The sequence below is a fragment of the Gekko japonicus genome, unplaced genomic scaffold (assembly GCF_001447785.1).
Source record: "Gekko japonicus isolate JY-2015 unplaced genomic scaffold, Gekko_japonicus_V1.1 scaffold1005, whole genome shotgun sequence".
NCBI lineage: Eukaryota > Metazoa > Chordata > Lepidosauria > Squamata > Gekkonidae > Gekko > Gekko japonicus.
The window spans coordinates 145,752-164,985 of NW_015161982.1; the positions used below are offsets into that span (position 1 = coordinate 145,752).

General features: G+C 40.4%; 1 protein-coding gene across 1 annotated transcript in view; it reads right to left on the reverse strand.

The window, feature by feature from the left end:
- Window positions 1-8,906: 8,906 nt before the first annotated feature.
- Window positions 8,907-19,234, reverse strand: part of PDGFC (platelet derived growth factor C) — a gene marked incomplete in the record, with an annotated part of 190,771 nt that continues 180,443 nt past the window's right edge. The window contains 3 exon segments of the mRNA XM_015429785.1: window positions 8,907-10,660; window positions 11,317-11,534; window positions 16,728-16,935. Coding sequence (XP_015285271.1) covers window positions 10,544-10,660; window positions 11,317-11,534; window positions 16,728-16,935 — 543 coding nt within the window.

The window sequence follows — 19,234 nt, forward strand, 5'->3', positions numbered from 1 at the left end:
TGATTAAAAATGGTTTGAATTTTTGAAATTTGTGGAACTAAAGATTTTATTTTGTTTTCCCAGGTATGCAAGTAGGTACGTACAATAAAGCTATCAGTGATTAATTTAGGACGTTCTGATACTGTTTGCCAAATAACTTCAGGTATATCAAATGGAAAAGTATAATGAGCTTGTATTCTTACCCAGTCCAAGATATTATTGTCAGGAGAACTCTAAACAAAAATAAAAACTTAGGTAGAACAAAGGATCTTATAATATTTAACCGATCACTCCAAGTAAGATTTAACTTATGCCATTGGATTAGTTTTATTTTCAAGTCATCAATTAGAGGATCAAAATTGACTTTATTTATGTCTCCAATGTCTAGTGGAATTCTGGTTCCTAGATATGTTAAATAATTTGAAGTCCATTTAAAAGATGTAAGGTTTTTTAAAGCTTCCCTAGTATTCTCTTCCAAGAAAATAGGAAAAATGTAGGATTTAGTAACATTTATGTGTAAGCGTGAAATAGACCCAAATTCTCTTAAGATACATTGAAGAGTCAATAATGAGAGTTTGGGTTTGTGCAAAACAATAAGATATCATCTGCAAATAATAGAATTTTAAAAGTTTTACCCGCTACATGGATTCCATATAATTCTGGGTGTTACCTGATCCTAGCAGCAAGTGGTTCCATTATTAATGCAAATAATTGAGGGGAAAGTGGGCACCCCTGTCGAGTGCCACGTTTCAAAATAAAGTTATCTGAGTTAGAACCATTTATCCTAATGTGAGCCATAGGTTTGTCATAGATAGAGTTAATAATTCTCATAAAGTTGTCTCCAAATCCCATATATGTCAAAGTTTGTTTCAAATAAGAAAAATTTACAGAATCAAAGGCTTTCTGTATGTCCAAAGCCACACAAATGGATTGCGTTTGAAAATGGTCTTATTTCAGAACACCAATACCCCATTTCCGAAGGCTAAACCCAAACTGGTGACCATGCACTGACAGGTGAGTAGGGGGTGGGAATCCAGCTGCCCTGCCCCAGGAATCTGCACCAGCCTGGGTACTGCCTCAACAATGCTGTCCTAAGCAGCCAAAACTAGCAGTGTATGTGTACCGGTATGGCCTGAACCATGGCCACCTGTCACTATGCTCCATGTGATAGGTATGTGGTGGGGCATACTGCTTGAGAAGTGTACCCAGGACAGCTGCCTATAAGCAGCAGGGGAGGGCAGGGATACTGGATTGTCAGCAAACTCCTTTGCCAGGGTGTCCCCTCCCCCCAGGTGGAGGACAGGTCACAATTGTGGTTTGGGGTGCCTGGCAGCTGCCCCACTGTGCTCTGTGGCAACCATAGGACTCATTGCCTTGCAAGATCGGGGCCCATGCAGCAGTGGATGGAACGGTCGCAGAACACTTGCTCACAGGATGAGTAAGTGCTATTTGAACATAAGAGAAGCCATACTGGATCAGGCCAATGGCCCATCTAATCCAACACTCTGGCCAGAATCCAGGTGCCATTTGGATAGCTAAGGCATGCATTGGGGGAGGGGGATCCCCAGCAAATGAAGTCCCACCCATGGGGGTGGAACTGCAGATCCTGCCAGGGCCCCACAGGCATGTCTATGGCCACATGGGGTCAGTGCTGTTTTCCATCAATGTGCATCTTTCTCTTTAGATCAAGACAAGTAGGGACCTGCAAGAAACTTGCTGGAGTGGCTATCCCATTCCCCCACCTCTACTTCTCCCCCTTTCCCTCTACTTCTCTCACAATCTTTCTCCTTCCTGCCACCCCTTTTCTTACTCTCTCTCCCCCCTCTCCATGTCTGTCACTTCCTTTCTGCCCCCCACCCCCTCACTCTTTCTGCCCCTGTCACTCTCTTGGCCTCCCACCTACCCCCCCCAAGCAGCAGTGGCAGCAGCTGCTCTCCAGGAATCACAACAGATTGCCCAAATACAGAGATCAGTTCCTCTTAGACTTGCCAGCTCCATGTTGGGAAATTCCAGACTTGGGGGTGGAGCCTTGGGAGTTTTGAGCTTGGCAGTGACCTCAGCAAGGTATAATACCATAAATCCCACCGTTCAAAGCAGCCAACCTACCTTTATCTGCCCCTCTGTCTTCAGCTTTCTGTCTTTTTCCTCCCTGCAGCATCTATTGAGGAAAACTATGGTCTTTCTCCACAGTGGGGACTAAAGCAGTTTACATTATTCTCTTCTCCTTTTTATCCACACAACAACTCTATCAGGTAGGTTAGGCTGAAAGTATGTGACTGGTCTAAAATCACCCAGTGAGAGCTTCCAGTTTATGGAGCAGCGATAGTGGACTTTCTCCCAGGACCACGGGGGAACGATCTGCACACCAGCGGGTTGGAGGGGTGCTACCTCAAGTAGCACCCCCACGGAGCCTTTGGGATAGGCTCCAGGCCAGAGGGCTTTGGATGGGTAGCCTCTTCGATGGCGTAAAGCCAGAGAATTTGAGGCTGTCCTCCGCCCTGACGGTCCGGCCGCGGTGTGGCCTCTGGGCACAAGCTGGTTTGACTGGGACAAGTGCTGGAGATCGAGCGGAACAGCGTTGAAGCAAGGTCAGAGCAATTGACCGACAATGTATGTGAGTTTAAAATAAGCAGACAATTATAAAAAGCAAATCCCCCCCCCCACCGTGGGAAAGCGGATCGCAAAGAAGGATGCCTCTTATGCAAAAAGACTGATAAGCGAGACGAAGGGGGAAGAAAAACAGTGAGTGTGTTTTGAGAGGCTTACTTGATTGCTGACAGTGTGGGAGCGATCTTTAGAGTTGGAGGAAAGTGTCAGAAACTGTAAATAAATGGTAAAAAATGGCTGCCGTGCAAAGAAAGCTGAAAATGAAACCACCTGGCAGCCAGAGCCCAAAACAAGAAGAGGGAGCAGACGTCATGAAAATGCTAGCGGATATGCTCAAGCTAGTGATGGAGCAACTCGATGGTATTAACCAGCAACTGACTGTAATGAATAAACCTTTGCATCTCAGCAGCTCCAACTGAAACGGAGAAGAAGGTGGAGCATGTAGCTGGGAAACTTAAGCAGTTGGACACCACAAGCAAGAAAATGAAGAAAAGAATGGGAGAAGTGGAAACAAAGCAAAATCTACAAGAAAACAGTTTGTTACAGCTGCAGATGGAAAAAGCCAACATGATTCTCAAATTCCAGGGAGTTCCTGAGGCAGAGAAGGAGGATCTGAGGAAGATACTTAGTGAGATCATCGCTCCAGCAATAGGCTTAACAGCGGATTAACTGGTAAAAGAGATGGAGAAAGCTTATAGGGCTTACTCCAATTACATTAAAAAAATAGCCTGCCTGGAGAAATTGTGGTCAAGATTCTCAAGAAGACAGACCAGAGATGCTATTTTAAAGGCGACATCAGCAACTCCACTGAAAATGGGGAAGTTAAATCATTAAAACTTTAAAAGACATTCCATTTGAAATTCGTCAAAAGAGGAAAAACTATAAGGACTTAATTTCTGTTCTTCAAACTAATGGAATTTCGTATAGGTGGGCGATCACGGAGGGTGTCATCTTCAAGATCAACGATAAAAGAGAAAAGATTGATTCCACCTTTAAAGCAAAGGAATTTTTGCAACGCCAGCTGGGAATGGAGGAAGATTCCCAAGAGGAAGAAACAAAATCAAGTGACTCTGCCACTTTGGGAACGGAGGAGGACTCTGCTGTGGAAACCGGAGCAGAGGCAACCATTGTGGTATATGACTAGAGACAGAAAACCAAAGTAAAGGCAGGAGGACTCTGAGAATTGCCTTTTGAAGCGAAGAATGATGATCAGAAAGCTCTCTCATAACAACTAACAAAATAACATGTTAACATTGAAGCTGAGACAAACAAGAACTCTACAAATATATTGTTTTTATTAACACTTATATTACTAACACTTTCACTAACAGGGATAAGATCTCCTCCTCTTGGGGTTTTAATATAGTGTGGTTACCTTTTCTTTGTCCCCAAATGTAGTTCCCTTCCTTCATACTTTCTTTGTAGTCTGTAGTGTATTGCAAAAATAAAAATATCCCTCTGGGGATTTAAAAAAAAAAAATCACCCAGTGAGATTCCACAGCAAGACGGGGATCTAAACCTGGGTCTCACAAACCCTACTCTGAAGCTCTGACCATTATACTACACTGACTTGCATAGGGTGGCAGCTGTTGAACAGTAGCAAGCAGCCAGGCCTAGCTGAATCATGCAAGTGAGGGGTAGCAAGTCACCCAGAGGGTGCTGCTAGGCCTAGGTTTGTCAGTTTCCAGGTGGGACCTGGAGAATGACAAACTCCAGAAAACATAGATCTGTCCCCCTGGAGAAAATGGGTGGCCTCTGTGGCATTATATTCAGCAGAGGCCTCCCCCCTCTCCAAACTCTGCACTCCTCAGAGTTCACCACAGAATCGCCAGGAATTTCCCAACCTGGAGTCCCAGGCCTGGCTCCAAAATAGGCCTGGGAAGTGCCCTGCCCCCTCCCCCAGTTCCAGATCCAGTCCTGCTTTTGCTTCCTGCCCTCTCTGTCTGTCTCTCCTCTTACTGTCCATGCATTAGGGCTTGGAAATTAACCCTCCCTGAGATTTTTAAAAAGCTTTTTGGATTTTTCTGCAACCAAAGGAGTCCTGAGTCCATAGAAAAACCTGTTGGGGGACAGTATGCCCCCATCTGCAGAAATAAGTATTCTCACGCAGAGGGGACTGTTGAGAATTAGATATACAGATGGGTAGCTGTGTTAGTCTGTCTGTAGCAGTAGAAAAGAGCAAGAGTTCAGCAGCACCTTAAAGACTAAGAAAATATGTGGCAGGGTATGAGCTTTTGTGGGTCACTGCTCACTTATTTAGATACTTCAGGTATCCAAAGAAGTGAGCAGTGACTCATGAAAGCTCATACCCTGCCACATATTTTCTTAGTCTTTAAGTTACTGGACTCTTGCTCTTTTCTAATGTTTCTTTTTCAACAAGGGACTCCTGGGAGAATGGCTGCTGCAGTTCCTGCCATTCTGCTCAGTCACCCGCTGTTCCAGTCCATCATGTCTGCCTCACTCACATGCACATTGGGACAATTCCTTACAGAGGAACAGGTGCCATATTGGACAGAGGAAGTGGCAACCCCATTCATCAAATATCATCATGATTTGCCGTTCAGTAAAGTCTGGGGCTGCGGTGGCTCAAGTGGTTAAGACGCTGAACTGCAGGCTGTGGAAGGTCAGTAGTTCAGCAGTTCGAGACCCGGGTGCCGCATGATGGAGTGAGCTCCCATCTCTAGTTCCAGCTCCTGCCAACCTAGCAGTTCGAAAGCAAGAAATTGCAAGTAGATAAATAGGTAACACTTTGGTGGGAAGGTAACAGCGTTCCGTGTGCCTTGGTGTTTAGTCATGCTGGCCACATGACCACGGAAACGTCTTCAGACAGCGCTGGCTCTTTGGCTTTGAAACGGAGATGAGCACCGCAACCCTAGAGTCGGATTCGACTGGCTTTCGAGCAAGGGAACCTTTACCTTTAAAGTCTGGGGCATTCGACAAATATGTCCCTGTCTGTCTGTGAATGGATGAGACTAGCTCTATGCCCCTTCCTGTCCTACCGCTTGCCCCCATCTGTGACTTCCCCTTCAGGCTGTCCCTTCGCATACCTGAGACTTTGACTCAGGGATACCCATGCTGGGGTCTGTTGCTGCTGTTTTTCATGCCATTTGACTTCTGTTTTGTTCAGCTGCAAAACATAGCAGAGGTCCAGTGGCACCTTGAAGGCTGACCCCACATACTGGTCCCCAGTCCCTTCCCTTCCCTTCCCACACACACATCCTACTGGCTGCTATATGCAGCTAGCACAGGGAAGAGGCTGGTGGGCTGTCTGAGGGTATGTGTAGCTACACACAGGCCAAGGAAGGCATGAGGGTGGTCTCCCCACAGTACTGCTGGCATCTGATAAGCCATACAAGCTTGGCAGTGCAAAAGACCCAAGGCGGGTGTAAGGGAGGTACCAGCAGTGTGGCTTTTGTGTCAGTGGCTGATTGTCACTGCTGCAGCGGCCCTCATGATTGGGCTGTTATGTTGCAACATTAATTAAATCTTCTGGAGTTTAACAGTGACCTTAATCAGAAGTTGATAATGTTCAAATAGCCCATCATACATAAAATGATTCTAGGAAATATTCTTTATGTAAACACATTTGCTGGCAACTACTACAAATTAGGTTGATACCTAATTTTTCAAAATATTAGCATTTTCTCTGTTTAGGATTTCATTCAATTTTTTTCTGAACCAAGATACAAACTATCTGAAATAAACAGAAAGGTTCTGGATTTGCACCCTAAATTCCCTTTGTTCTCCATGTTCTTATTTTCCATGGGAAGCTATCTGGCAACAGTTCAAAGGCTATCATTCATCCGAGAAACCTGAGCCAGGTTGAAAAATAAAGGTGTGATTTCACATGGGATTATTTTTCTAGGCACAGGTCCTTTGCTATGATGTAGCATACACAATCTCACATTCTTATCTTTAAGTTTTAACTCTGGAGTAATGATTAACAAAGCAGATACAAACATCACAAGAATATGGAATTGAAGAAAAACCCTTTACTGGCTATTAGATCCCAAACATTACAAGGCAATTGAATCTTCAAATACTTTTTTTTCTTAAGGCACAAAAAATGAATAATGCTTTACCTTGTGAAAGCAGAAATATTTCATGCTATTATGGTGCAGAATCACTGGAAAAAGAACATTCAAGTGAGAATAATGTGCAGTAATATTGATCAAAGCAATAACTACTGCTTGTCTTCCAACTATTCACTTATAGATTTTATGAGTTCTATTTCATATTGGTTACAGTTGATTTTTAGGTATTTTAAATAAATGAATTTAGGTATCATGATGTAAAAAACCCAGCTACTCTAGTGTTACCTGGCCCTACCAGGTAGATTTTGTCAAACCGTGGCTATCTTTTTTTTTTTTTTTAACTGCTAGGTTAAAAAGTAGAATAAGTTTTAAATTACCATGTTTTTATGGAAAATATGGATGATGGAAATAACCAGTATGTTTTATTAATAAAATTCAGGTCCACTATAAGAAAGATAACTTATTTTCTTTTTTGGACATTTCTGAAACAAAGTGGAAAGGTGACTAGGCCTTCTCAGTTTTGGGACACAGATTAATATTTTTTAGATTCATCTAAATGATTTTGGAATTCTCACCTTTTAAATGATGGCTTATTCTTAAAGGAAACTACCAGCCCAACCGGTAGACCTTTACCAAAAGGATGGTGCATATAAACTGGGATGTTATGTGCATAATACAAAGCCTACATTGCAGAAATATTTCACTAATATTGCAGGGAAATATTTTGGTTTAAATCCCCAAGGTTGCAGACAAAATCTTTTCAAAAGTAGCATGATAGACTGAAGAACTGATAAATCACTTGAAATGACACAGTTGCTCCTCAGCTGATAAAAATGTATCACAGATTACAGTTTCTTAACATTAGTGTTTTTTTTTTCTTGGAAAATGTGAAGTGGAATCGCAGCACCATTTATCTTAATATAACTTTAGTGATTTTGAACTGCACTCTTGGCTGTAATCCTTTAAACCATTGTTGTTGTTTTTAAAATCAGTTAATGTCTTTTGGAAGTGATCAGAAGAGCATTAAGATATATGTAGACGTAACAACAAATCATGGTTTGTCGTTATGGGAACAAGTCCCAAGAGTCCCTGAGTTCATCTGCTTCCATCCCTTCCTGCACTTTCCCTAGCACATGGCTTGGGAATGAAGACTTCTGCAGTCCAAACTATTTATAGTTAGGTTTCTCAATCCCATTGCAGAAAGCAACCAACTAGGGCTTATTTGGAAATTCACATTGCAGAAAGCAACCCACTAGGGCTTATTTGGAAAGCAGAAGTGTACAGAAGCTATTTTCTGAATGCATGTCCTATAAAATTCTTAGCATATTTCATAGCATTTACGTATCTCATATGTAAATAACTACTTTCATAGGAAACTGCTTAAAGCCAAGTTAATCATAATAAGACTTTTCTCGCACAACTGAAAATACTTTTAAATGCTTAAAATACTTAAGGTATTTAAACAGTAAGAACGTTAGAAAGTATACCGCCATACTTGTTATTTGTGTGAATGCAGTAGTGGACAAAGACAACATAAGATGATTTAAGAATTGTTGTAAGAGAAGTTTTGCAACTCATGCACCTGCTTTTTGAAAATTTTAAGCATGGTGCACGAAAATATAAAAAGCAGAAATATAGCTACCATAATTATAGTAATGACAGCAGTGATTCATAAAAGTTCATTGAACCATTTGTACACAAGCAATTACTAATCTCAAATGAGTAATCTACTATAAGAATCTTGAAGTCTACCAACAGACCATTCAAGTGGAGAGATGCTTTATTTCACCCAAATCACCTCTTTTATCTGTTCTGTATGTGGCTGTTAGAATTGTCCTATGTCAGAGAATGAGGTGTTGGAAGAAAAGACCCATGCTATATTTCATTCCTATAAGGCTAATCTGAGATCCATTTTTCTCTTGTAACCACCATCATACAGAAATTCAGAACACTGATTTTTCTGCGGCATACCTATATACCTGGAAGTCTATGGAGGGTCAAATCAGACGTGATACGTGGAGTTCTATCAATAGAGCTCCAAAAGGTTTTATTTTTTTTAAGCTGGCAGGCACAGAGAGTTCTGAATTGGACGAATACTGTGGTGCAATATGTGGGTGGGAGCTTTTAGCAGTATGCACCATGATACCAATCTGAAACAGCCCCACAGATTTATTTGAGTGTTGGGAAAACATACAAGTATTTCAGTATTACAGTACATAAATCGAAACGAGTAAAGGGAAACACAGAAAGCACACTTGACAAAGTTAAAGCATTGTACAAGCAAAATATTTTACTGCTTTTTCCCTCTTGGCAAAGGGTGGATAAATGTACTGGCTTACATATAGACTGTACATAAGCAAAACCACATTTCATAAAAATGCACTATACATCATTAAAATATTGGAAGACCATTGTTCTTAAGAGAAAATAACTATCAACATTGATATAAAAAACCCTTACACCTGAATCAATAAATATGTGCGTCTTTTTCATGAATACCTTATATATTATGGAGGCAAGATGACACTGAAATGTCAGCAGTGATGACAGTCTCATCAAGAGATGTCTCTTGTTAATGTAACAATTAAGACTGTAACCTGAAACATATTTGCTAGGAAGTAAGTCCCACTGTACCCAATTGGACTTAATTCTGAATAAACATGTTTAGGATCAGACTACAAGACAGTCCTCTTCTTTTTTGTATTTTAAAAACATACCCCTATCCAACATTAGTTGCATGTTGTAAGGGTATTTATGCATGATTAGATGTGTCAAAATGTTTACGAGGAAGCACATTCAATGTGCATCCCACTGAAAGGAAGATACTTCAACGCACATCCGATTTGTGCCTGTGGTCCCTAATTCAACAATGAATACGTTTGTGGAAGCCTTCTTCTGCCCACAGATCTTCTTTTCTGGATCGGGATGCTAATATACAAAGAACAAGCTTCCGATAGCTATTTATGTTTACATTAATCATCAACACCACAGAGGCTAATTTGCACACAACTTTAAATTCAGCATGATATTTTTTTACCTGTTCTATGTGTCATGTACACTATTTAGCTCCTTTCCTTGCTGAAACAGTGATTTTATCTTGTTTCCTCCTCTCTATATCTCTCACTCCAATGTCTTACAAAACTAGCAGTCATTTATCTAGGCTGTAGTAAAAAAGAATATTAAATACCTTTGGTAAAAAATAGATATTTCACAAGATTAGAAAAGCAAATAATTATGCTGCCAAAAAGAGTATAAAAATGTACACAATAAAAATATAAACAAAAATACTTGCAGGCCATAGAGAGAGGAATAAAGCCACTCCCTGTTTCCATCTTTTCCTTTTTTTCTCACATACCTTGACTGTTCAACTTCACTAAGTATTTTTACTGGAAACCATGACAAAGTGTCCAGTCTTTTCTACTTATATCAATGAAAAATTAAGCTTAATTCAGAATAAGCCAGTCTGTAAAACAATTAACACTTTGATTTAGAATACACAGGAGTTGCTGAGTAGACTTGAGAGATTCCAGATGTTCCAAACTGTAAGCCAGAAGTAACAGACCTGTAGAAGCAAGATGGCCAGAGTGCAGTCTTTGTCTGTCTTTTCCTATGCTCTTAAACTTTAATCCTTTTAAATTCAAGATGAATGAAAGAGATGAGATACATATATGTTTGGAGGAAAAATCTTCCTCATTGGTGCCTTCTGCTCATCCTTATAGGGGGCCTTCAAGCAACAGAGCTTTTACATTACATATGTAACTCCAGTTCAATTTTGTCTTTTTTTTCTCTCCCAGAGCTGTCAGTCGTGACGATTTTCAAAGAAAACAACTGAGATTATAGAAGGAAATTAATGCACAAGCCCCAGAACAGAATCAGCCACGGTTTGAATGCTCTGTAAAATAAACAAGCACATCTAGTTCCCTTTATCCTTCTGCATTTCCTTTACAAACACATTCACATTCCTCATGATGTTCCAAAGGTACATCTGTCAGAGATTTATGCAGTCCTCGTACACCGCTCCTGGGCTTCAGCTGTAGAACCTGAAAGAGAACAGTTCAAGAAAGTCTTCTGTAATATCGAGAGGTATTATGATCATTCAACTAAAGCTGGAGCCTTCTCCAGGCCTCTGCAATTCCATGAAGTAATTTTACTATGGCCCAATCACTCCACTTATGTAAAACCTTATACACAACACTTGTGTATAACAGAATATAAAATTTATTATAACATAAACATTCAGGATGCAAAAATTATTCTAATATAAACTCTCAGGGCTTCATTCTTTAGATGCTATCTCACTGAATCTGAAGAAGTGGGTTCCAGTCCACAAAAGCTTATACTGGAATGAAATGTTTCTAGTCTTTAAGGTGCTGACAGGCTTCTGTTTATTTTTGCAGCTACCATATACCCTTGACCAAAGAATGGTACACTCCTTCTATCTGGGATGGTCATCCTCTTCCACCGAGTGCAGCTTTGAGAGGAATGCATATGGAGTGGTGAGGGAGGGAGGGCACACCCACCTAGTCAACCAGATCAGCTGAATCAACCCCGGCAATCAATGGGATGACAGATGTCACATCCAGATCTCACTCACATTTTTGCTTCAACAGACAAACGCAGCTGACCTAGTAACGGTTCATAAGTTTTTGTGTCTTTATTACAATGTATGTATGTAAAGGGGGGGAGAGCACTATACCTCATGGTATTTTTTGGTGACCTTGGTGGGGATACACTGGCACTCACTACAAGAATGCTGACAGCAGGCACAATTTCCACCACAACGTTTAACCAGCAGACAAAGAGGCCAAAAGATGGTGTCTGTTCTCTTCAACTCTTCCCGTAGCGACACCGAAAAGTTGCGTGGAGTACAGCTATACATTCGCACTTCTTCCTTCAGAAGGTTCAGATCAACCACTGAAGAATTTTAAAAAGCAAACATTTCCTGTCAGTTGTTCATCAGCTTTTACCAAGATAAATACACATTACTTCTTCCCTCCACTTTCAGTGATAGAGCTGCTAACTACAGAACTGCTGAATGTCCATGGCTCTGTGTAATGTGAACTCTTGAGAAGTACAAGACTTCACTTTATTCCTAGTTAGTTGATAGATATTTATTTCTCAACCTCATGATTCAGCTTGGTATCAGTCAATGGGATGGGGCCATGGCTCAGTGGTAGAACATCTGCTTAACTTGCAGAAGGTCCTAGGGTCAATCTCTAGCCTTTCCAGTTAAAAAGAACAAGAAAAAGATGATGAGGAAGACCTTTACTGCAGACCCCGGACACCTGCTGTCAGTCACAGTAGGCAATAGAATTTGATGGACCAAGAGTCCAACTCAGTATAAGGCAGCTTTAGGTGATCAATATAATTATGCCTCCAATTATATTCCAACTTCTAAATCTTAATTTAGGTGTTTTGGTTATCAGAGTTTGAACCAATACCCAGAGTCCATACAGAACTACCTGAATTTGAAAACTAGATTTCATCACTTGTCAAGACACATTATTATATTACAGTATGCAACTGTTCAGTATACTGTACTTTACACGAGTAGCTTGCCAGAAATTTGACTTCTGTACTTTTTTTTTGCACTTGTATCATCAAGTCTTTGAAGTGGGAATTTTCCTTCATCTTTCCCTTCCTTTCCGCTATCTGTCTTGTCCAAAATATAAATATACTTTAACATGCTGTACAGCATAAGACTAGATGAGATAATGTATATATATTCCTGTAAAATGTTTACTCAGCTAAAATAAAAAGTTGTATGGATCTACCATGTGAACTGAACTATAAAGCCTATTAGAATGTGAAAATTTAAACACCCTTTGAACTGGGCTCCCATTCATTCATCATGTTTGACACAACAGTTAAAGACCCTTTTTAAAACAAGATCAGAAAGGTTGTTTGCAGTGACAAAGTAATGATATGAATAAGCTATTAAACTGAAAACCAAATCTAATCCAAACAAGAAAATGGTCCTACTAGGTAGCTTCAAATAAAAAAGTTTATCATAAATACTGATTAATAAACACAAACTTTTGTAAGCATTAGTGAGAACAGACCTACCAGAGACTAATATTTTAGGATTTATTCAAAAAGCTGAATTTGGATTTTTTTTAAAGACAGATCTTTTTGAGCATAATTTTTTTAACCATTTTCAAAATATACCATACAGAGGTAAAGATAATTGATTCAACCTAAAACATCTGTTTATATCAAGATTATAACTATGCTTAAAATAATTAAAGAAAGGAAACTCAAATCTCTCTCAGCCCTTATCACGCTTGCACTATCTTGGTAGATCTCCAGATTTTAACCAACCATTCTCTAATTGTGAAAATTATCATTGATTTGGAGATATTTATTTCATTTAAACTCCCCTCTCTCCCCATAGGAACTCAAAGCAGCTTACAGAACTCTTCTCTCCTCCATTTTGTCACAACAATGTTGTGAGGGAAGTTAAGCTGAGAATGTGTGAGTGGCCTATAGTCACTTTCCTTACTGCTATTATTAGAGAGAGGGACAGAGGGAGAGAGGGAGAGGGAGAGAGATGGGGATGATCACCTTAGATGAATAAGTATTTTCTGTTGGCTCTGTCCCTTGACTCTTTGTTCTATTTTCTGACCCCTCAGCTCTGTCCTTGGGCACATGGGCTCTGCCCCTTCACTCAAGCTTCCCATCATCAGTTGGGTGAGACCTGCCCGGAGCAGTGTCCACCCTTTGCCAATTTGTGCCTTCCAAGAAATGAGATTAGACTCATGTTCTACAAATTATTACCTCATGTTCTATTACTCACAGTTCTACAAATTATTACTCTGTGTTGCCTTACTCAGAAGATTAATATCCACTTGAAAATCACTTCTCCTGTCCCAATCCTAACTTTATTAAAATTGAAGGATCAATTTGGGATCTTAGCATTTCTTTACATCTAAACTGCTGCCAAGAGGACATAATTAAAGTGACAAAACAAAAGAGAAACTATCTAAACCATATTATTTGAAGCCTAAGGTGTATGTTTAATTAAATCCTCAACACATTCAGGTTGCTAAAATCCACTACTTTCAGTGATGTATCCCCCCCCTGCACTGAACACTTCACATAGTATTAAAAATCAAACATTTCATTTCTGTAACAATTCTACATGTCAACAGTTAATGCCATGTCATCTAAATGGGACACATTTTCTGCCTTAGGCTATTATATTTCAGACTTGGTAATGCAGTCTGAGGGTGGTCTTTTTAAGATGGATGTGGCAATACTGGGGTATGTTTATTCAATGGAAATTCTATTTCAGTGTCTAATTATAACCTTTTAAAATATTTATTATGATAGCATTTTCCTTTTTGCAAAGAGCAAGAAATTGTTGTGCAGGAGTTGCTTTTGTACAGATTTTACTCAATACCTGTTAATGTACAGAAGATTATAAAAAGACAATCATTGGCAAATAGCAATACTTTAATTGGGAAAGAGCTAAATATTATTTTGAACTATCAGTTCTCCACACATCATATGGTTTAGTTTCTTTATATATGTTATTAGTAAAGTTGTGTATAAGATGGTAGACATTTAAGACTATGATAAAATGATCAAAAAACTGAACTTTTGAAAAATTTCACCTAGAGTCCGCTTCCCAGCTAAGTTTAGATTAATCAGAACATGACAGTGAAGCCTGAATACATTTAAGAGGTCTGGGTTATGCTTGCACATCAGGCTATGAAATGTGCATATCCAAATATGCAAGTATGAAATAACAGAGGACAGCCTTTTTTTCTTTTTTGGCTTTGTAAGAAAAAAGAAAAAAGGGTGTGTGTGTCATTTTACATACATGGCAGCATTCTTTTCTGTTAGCTCACAGCCTTCCCACACCAGTGAGGTGATATATATATATATATATGAGAGAGAGAGAGAGAGAGAGAGAGAGAGAGAGAGAGAGAGAGAGCGCATGCCCCACAAAGACATAAGGACAGCCCAGAAGGCAGACCAGTGAGCCAGCTGGTAGGTGCTGCCTTCTGCCTCTGTGCAGAGACAAAGAAAAGAGTGTGCCTTGATGGTTGGCTTGCCAGACTGCAAACTGCCCTCTACCTCCATGTTTTCTGCCTGCTAGTAGAAGAAATGGAGGCAGATAAAGGAGTGCATCCCCCACAGCTGGCTCACTGGCTGTTTGCTGACTGGCAAGCCAGCTGAGGGGGGCATGCTCCTCTCTCTGTCCCTGTGCTTTATGGCTCATGCTAAAAAGGGGTGGAGAGCTGGCTCATGTTACTGTATTTTTCTGGAACACCCTGGGACTGTCATTCCACTCCACTCCGTGGCCTGTCATCCCAGTCCCTGAACACACCTGCTCCACCCTGGGGCTGTCATTCCACTCCGTGGTCTCTCATTCCACCCCCAGAGTAGTGTATTTGGGCCCAGAGACCTTAATGGAAAATCCATTCCACATTTTTATTGCAACTCTACTTGTACCCTAATGTTTTCCAATGGAGCCCATGCAAGTCAATTGGCATTCCTAGCTCCCATTATTTCCAATGGGTCTTCCAGCGTCTCCCATTGTTTCCAATGGGCAATCCTGTCCTTCCTTTTAGTACATCCCTTTAATCCGTTTTTTATTGTCCGAGCTCAGGACTTTACTTTGGGGCCGGCAATGATTCCCTCTTTTTCCCTCCCCTAACCTGTTACTCTGAGGGGCTGCACTGGCAGCAGAACACAAACACGCGGCTGGGGGTGGGGGGAGGAGGGAATCTTTCTGTAGCCTGCCCCCGTTCTCAGACTCACGTCGTTTTTGATTGGCTTAGCCTCCCTCTTCCATTCCCCCCCTCCTTTAGTGGTGGTGTGGGTCCGGTGTGTTGTGTCTGTGAGTGTCAGGGCTCGGAGAGGGTGCAACAGGGTGCATGCTCTAGGGAGCTCGCAGCAGCTCGCCAAGGCAAACAGCCGGAGCTGGGGGCTCCGTTTAATAAGGGAGCGAGTGAGCAAGCAAGAGACACAGAAAGACAGACTGGCTGGGTTATTTTTTAATTCATCTTTTTTTTGTGTGTGTGTGGGGATCTTACAGTCAGGGTTGTCCTCCTTTTGAGTAAACATGGCAATGTTAGCCTCAGGATGAGATTTTGCTGGGAAGTGCCAGTCCAAATAGAAGTTAAAGGAAACTTTCCCAAAGTAATGCATGCATGTAAGGAAATGTGTCTTAACATGAAATCTGAACCTACTGATTCTGTATTATGATTGACTACCGTCATGAATAAAATTATTCTTTTGGAAGGAGTACAAATATCTAATCTACCCTCAGCTCTCTACCTCTCATAAAAGTGATTTTTTTTACTAATGAATAGTTTTAAAAATTGTAATGATTTTTAAGGGCAGCAGTGATGTATTTGACAAAAGCTCCATGTATTCCAGGCTTTCCCAACCTTATTGAACTTGTGGGCACCTTTGGAATTCTGACATAAGGTTGTGGGTGCAACCACAAAATGACCGCCACAGAAAGTGGAGCCAACCACAAAATGTCAGGAAGTGAGATCATGAATAACTCTAATAGAAACACTTCAACATTTCAGGCAGAAACTGTGCAACAGGATGCCCTTTGAACATATTGTTTTAAAAGATATTCTTGCATATTCACAGTTTACCTTCAGACACACAGGGAAGATTCTGATGCTGTGGTGGCAGCTTCTGCAGAAGCAACTTTTAAAACATCTGCACAGCAAATCAAATCTCCAATGGACAAAAAGCCCCACCTGGCCCCACCCACTTTCTAAATAATACTTGGTGGGCACCATTTTGAAGTGCACTGCTGTAATCTAAAGATGGTCTTATGTTCTCATGAATAATTTCAGGCATTCACTCTCACTGGAAATTGGCTGGTTCTGGTACCAATCACAGAAGCAGCAGTAGGGACACCCACAAAGAAGAGGGAGATTTCTGCACTCTTGGGAGAACTGCTTACACGTTCTGAGTGGGGCAAAATATAATAGCTACAGGATGACGACTGTGTACATACAATACATATATGGAAGAAATATATACCTGTAAATTCTGTCAGGTGATTAACATTTTTGTGCTAGAATATGAGTGTCAAAAACAACAAACAAACAAAATTATATAACAGCTGCTTACCTCTAGATTTTCTCCCATGAATGTATGCTTTTCCAAGGAGCTGCCAGGCTGGTTTGTACAGGTCTTCCAAATCTAACTGCCATCTGTCTGGTTCAAGGTACCGGATGAGTTCTTCCACAGTACTAAATCCAGCCACAGCATTGTTTAGCAAGTCTAAAGAGAAAGCGGAGGGTGGTAACACTGTTGGGCTGGCAGATTCTGTCTGATGCTGCAATGAGATAAAGATTGCAATTAAAATCTAAACTCTGTTGAAGCCAATCCATTTGGAAATTCAAAGCCTACAGAAGATAAGATATTCTTACCTAGCTCTTTAGAGAATATCAATAATGATAATTGGTGCCTATTTTTAATTGAGTAATTTACCTTCAACTTTCAATTACTGGTTTCCTCCTAACAATTTTGGGTTATAAAATGACAACCTATTTATACTGTTTTGCTGAATGGTAAAAGATATGTCAGAAATTATTAAAGATAATGGCCTCGGTGGAAAAATATACCTCTATTACAAGCAATTACCTCCTGTAAAAAGGTTTATATACATATCTGTCAGGTTCTATTTTAATATTAAGGAAAATGGTTTTGATAAGTAGATAAAGGAATTGGCCTACATATTTTGTTGAACAACTATATGAAGGAATCAGCTGTCAATATTCTCAATAATGGTAATAAATAAATAATAAATAAAGTCAAGACTCCTAGTGTCATTAGTGATACTTAAACTTTCTAAACATGTTTAATATTTTAATCAGAAATAAAGAGCAAAAACAACTTTGAGTAGGGAAATAGAATATTTGGTGGTTACATAGTGAGGCAGACCTGACCACACAACAACCGGACTTCCCCAGTTCCTGTTGCATCTCTTGGATGTTGGTTGCAGACTGGATCACCAACGGATACCAATACCATTATCATCATTAGTTATTTGTTCTTGCCTGGCCAACAGAACAATTATGCTGCATTCCATGCTCCAACTCAAGTCCTTGCCTTTCATTAGGTCCTAACCATGTCCTTTCCCCAGGTCCTGATCCCAGAGAACGTAGATTGGAAAACATAGAAGCATGTGATGAGGAGGAGGAGGAGAAGGAAAAGAAGAGTTGATCAGTTGTTGTAGATTTTCTGGGCTGCATGGCCGTGGTCCTGGCATTGCCAGAAGCTGTGACTGGTATCCTCAGAGGTATAACACAGAAAGATGGAGTACTCTCTGTGTCAATAAAAAAAGAGTTGGTTTTATACAACACTCTTAACTACCTGAAGGAGTCTTGAAGCGGCTTACAATCACCTTCCTCTCCCCACAACATACATCCTGTGAGGTAGGTGGGGCTGAGAGGGCTCTGAGGAGCTGTGACTGACCCAAGGTCACCCAGCAGGCTTCATGTGGAGGAGTGGGAAATCAAATCCGGTTCTCCAGATTAGAGTGGACCACTCTTAATCACTACACCAAACTGGCTCCTGGTTCAAATCATCATATAGTCATGGACCAGTGTTTCAAGCCCATGTTCAAGTGGCTAAGACAGAACAAGCTGAAGCTGCATCCAGACAAGGCAGAAGTAATGCTTTCTGGGAAGGTTGATGCTTGGAAAGGCTTGGATCTACTAATCCACTGATGGAGTGGAGTTGACACTTGGAGTGGATGAGGAGGTCCATGGAGGTATTTGTGGGCCCAGCCTTGCTGTTTGAAAAGCAGGTTGGTGGGGTGGCCATGAGTGCCTTTTATTAGCTACTGTAATATGTTCTACATTGGAATGCCCTTGAAGACAAGCCAGTAATTGCAGTTACTCCAGAATACCAAAGCCTGAGTGTTGTTAGGGGCTGGCTGTTGGGAACACACATCTTGCCTATTTTAAAAACAGCTTCACTGGCTGGCAGTTTATTTCTAAGTTCAATTCAGGGTGTTGGTTTCACCCTTTAAAAGCCATCTATAGGATGTGACCACATAACTAAAGGACTGTTTCTACCCACAGGTCCCTGTGTACCAGCTATGGGCTTCAGCTTGCCACCTTCTGGCACTACAGGTAGTCCACCTGCCACTGAATAGGTCCCATGTTTTATTTGTGGCTGCTCTCAGGTTTTGGTAGGGGGGCATACTTTGAAACTTTCAGAAGGCTAGAGCTTTTAATGGAGAGTTGTTTTTTAAAAAAATAATAATTTTTATTTTATTAGAAATACACAAATACAGATATGCGGATGAAACATTTTGAAATAACACAATAAATCCAACATATAAACTTTCAAGCAAGATTTCCACATTATTACCAATGTGCGTGTGTGTGTGTGTGAGAGAATAATTATCCATAAACCTTTGTTAAACCTTCTAACAATAATATATAAAATTATGCAACTCGTAACCATGTGAAGTATATAACAGATTAACTGAGTATGTAGGATTTTCTAATGATTTCAATAAGAAGAAAAGCAAAAAATGAAAGCATAATAACTGAAGGAAACTTTAAATCCATTTATGAAATTGGGACCATTCAGAGGAGAGGAAGTGTTGCGATGATAAATAG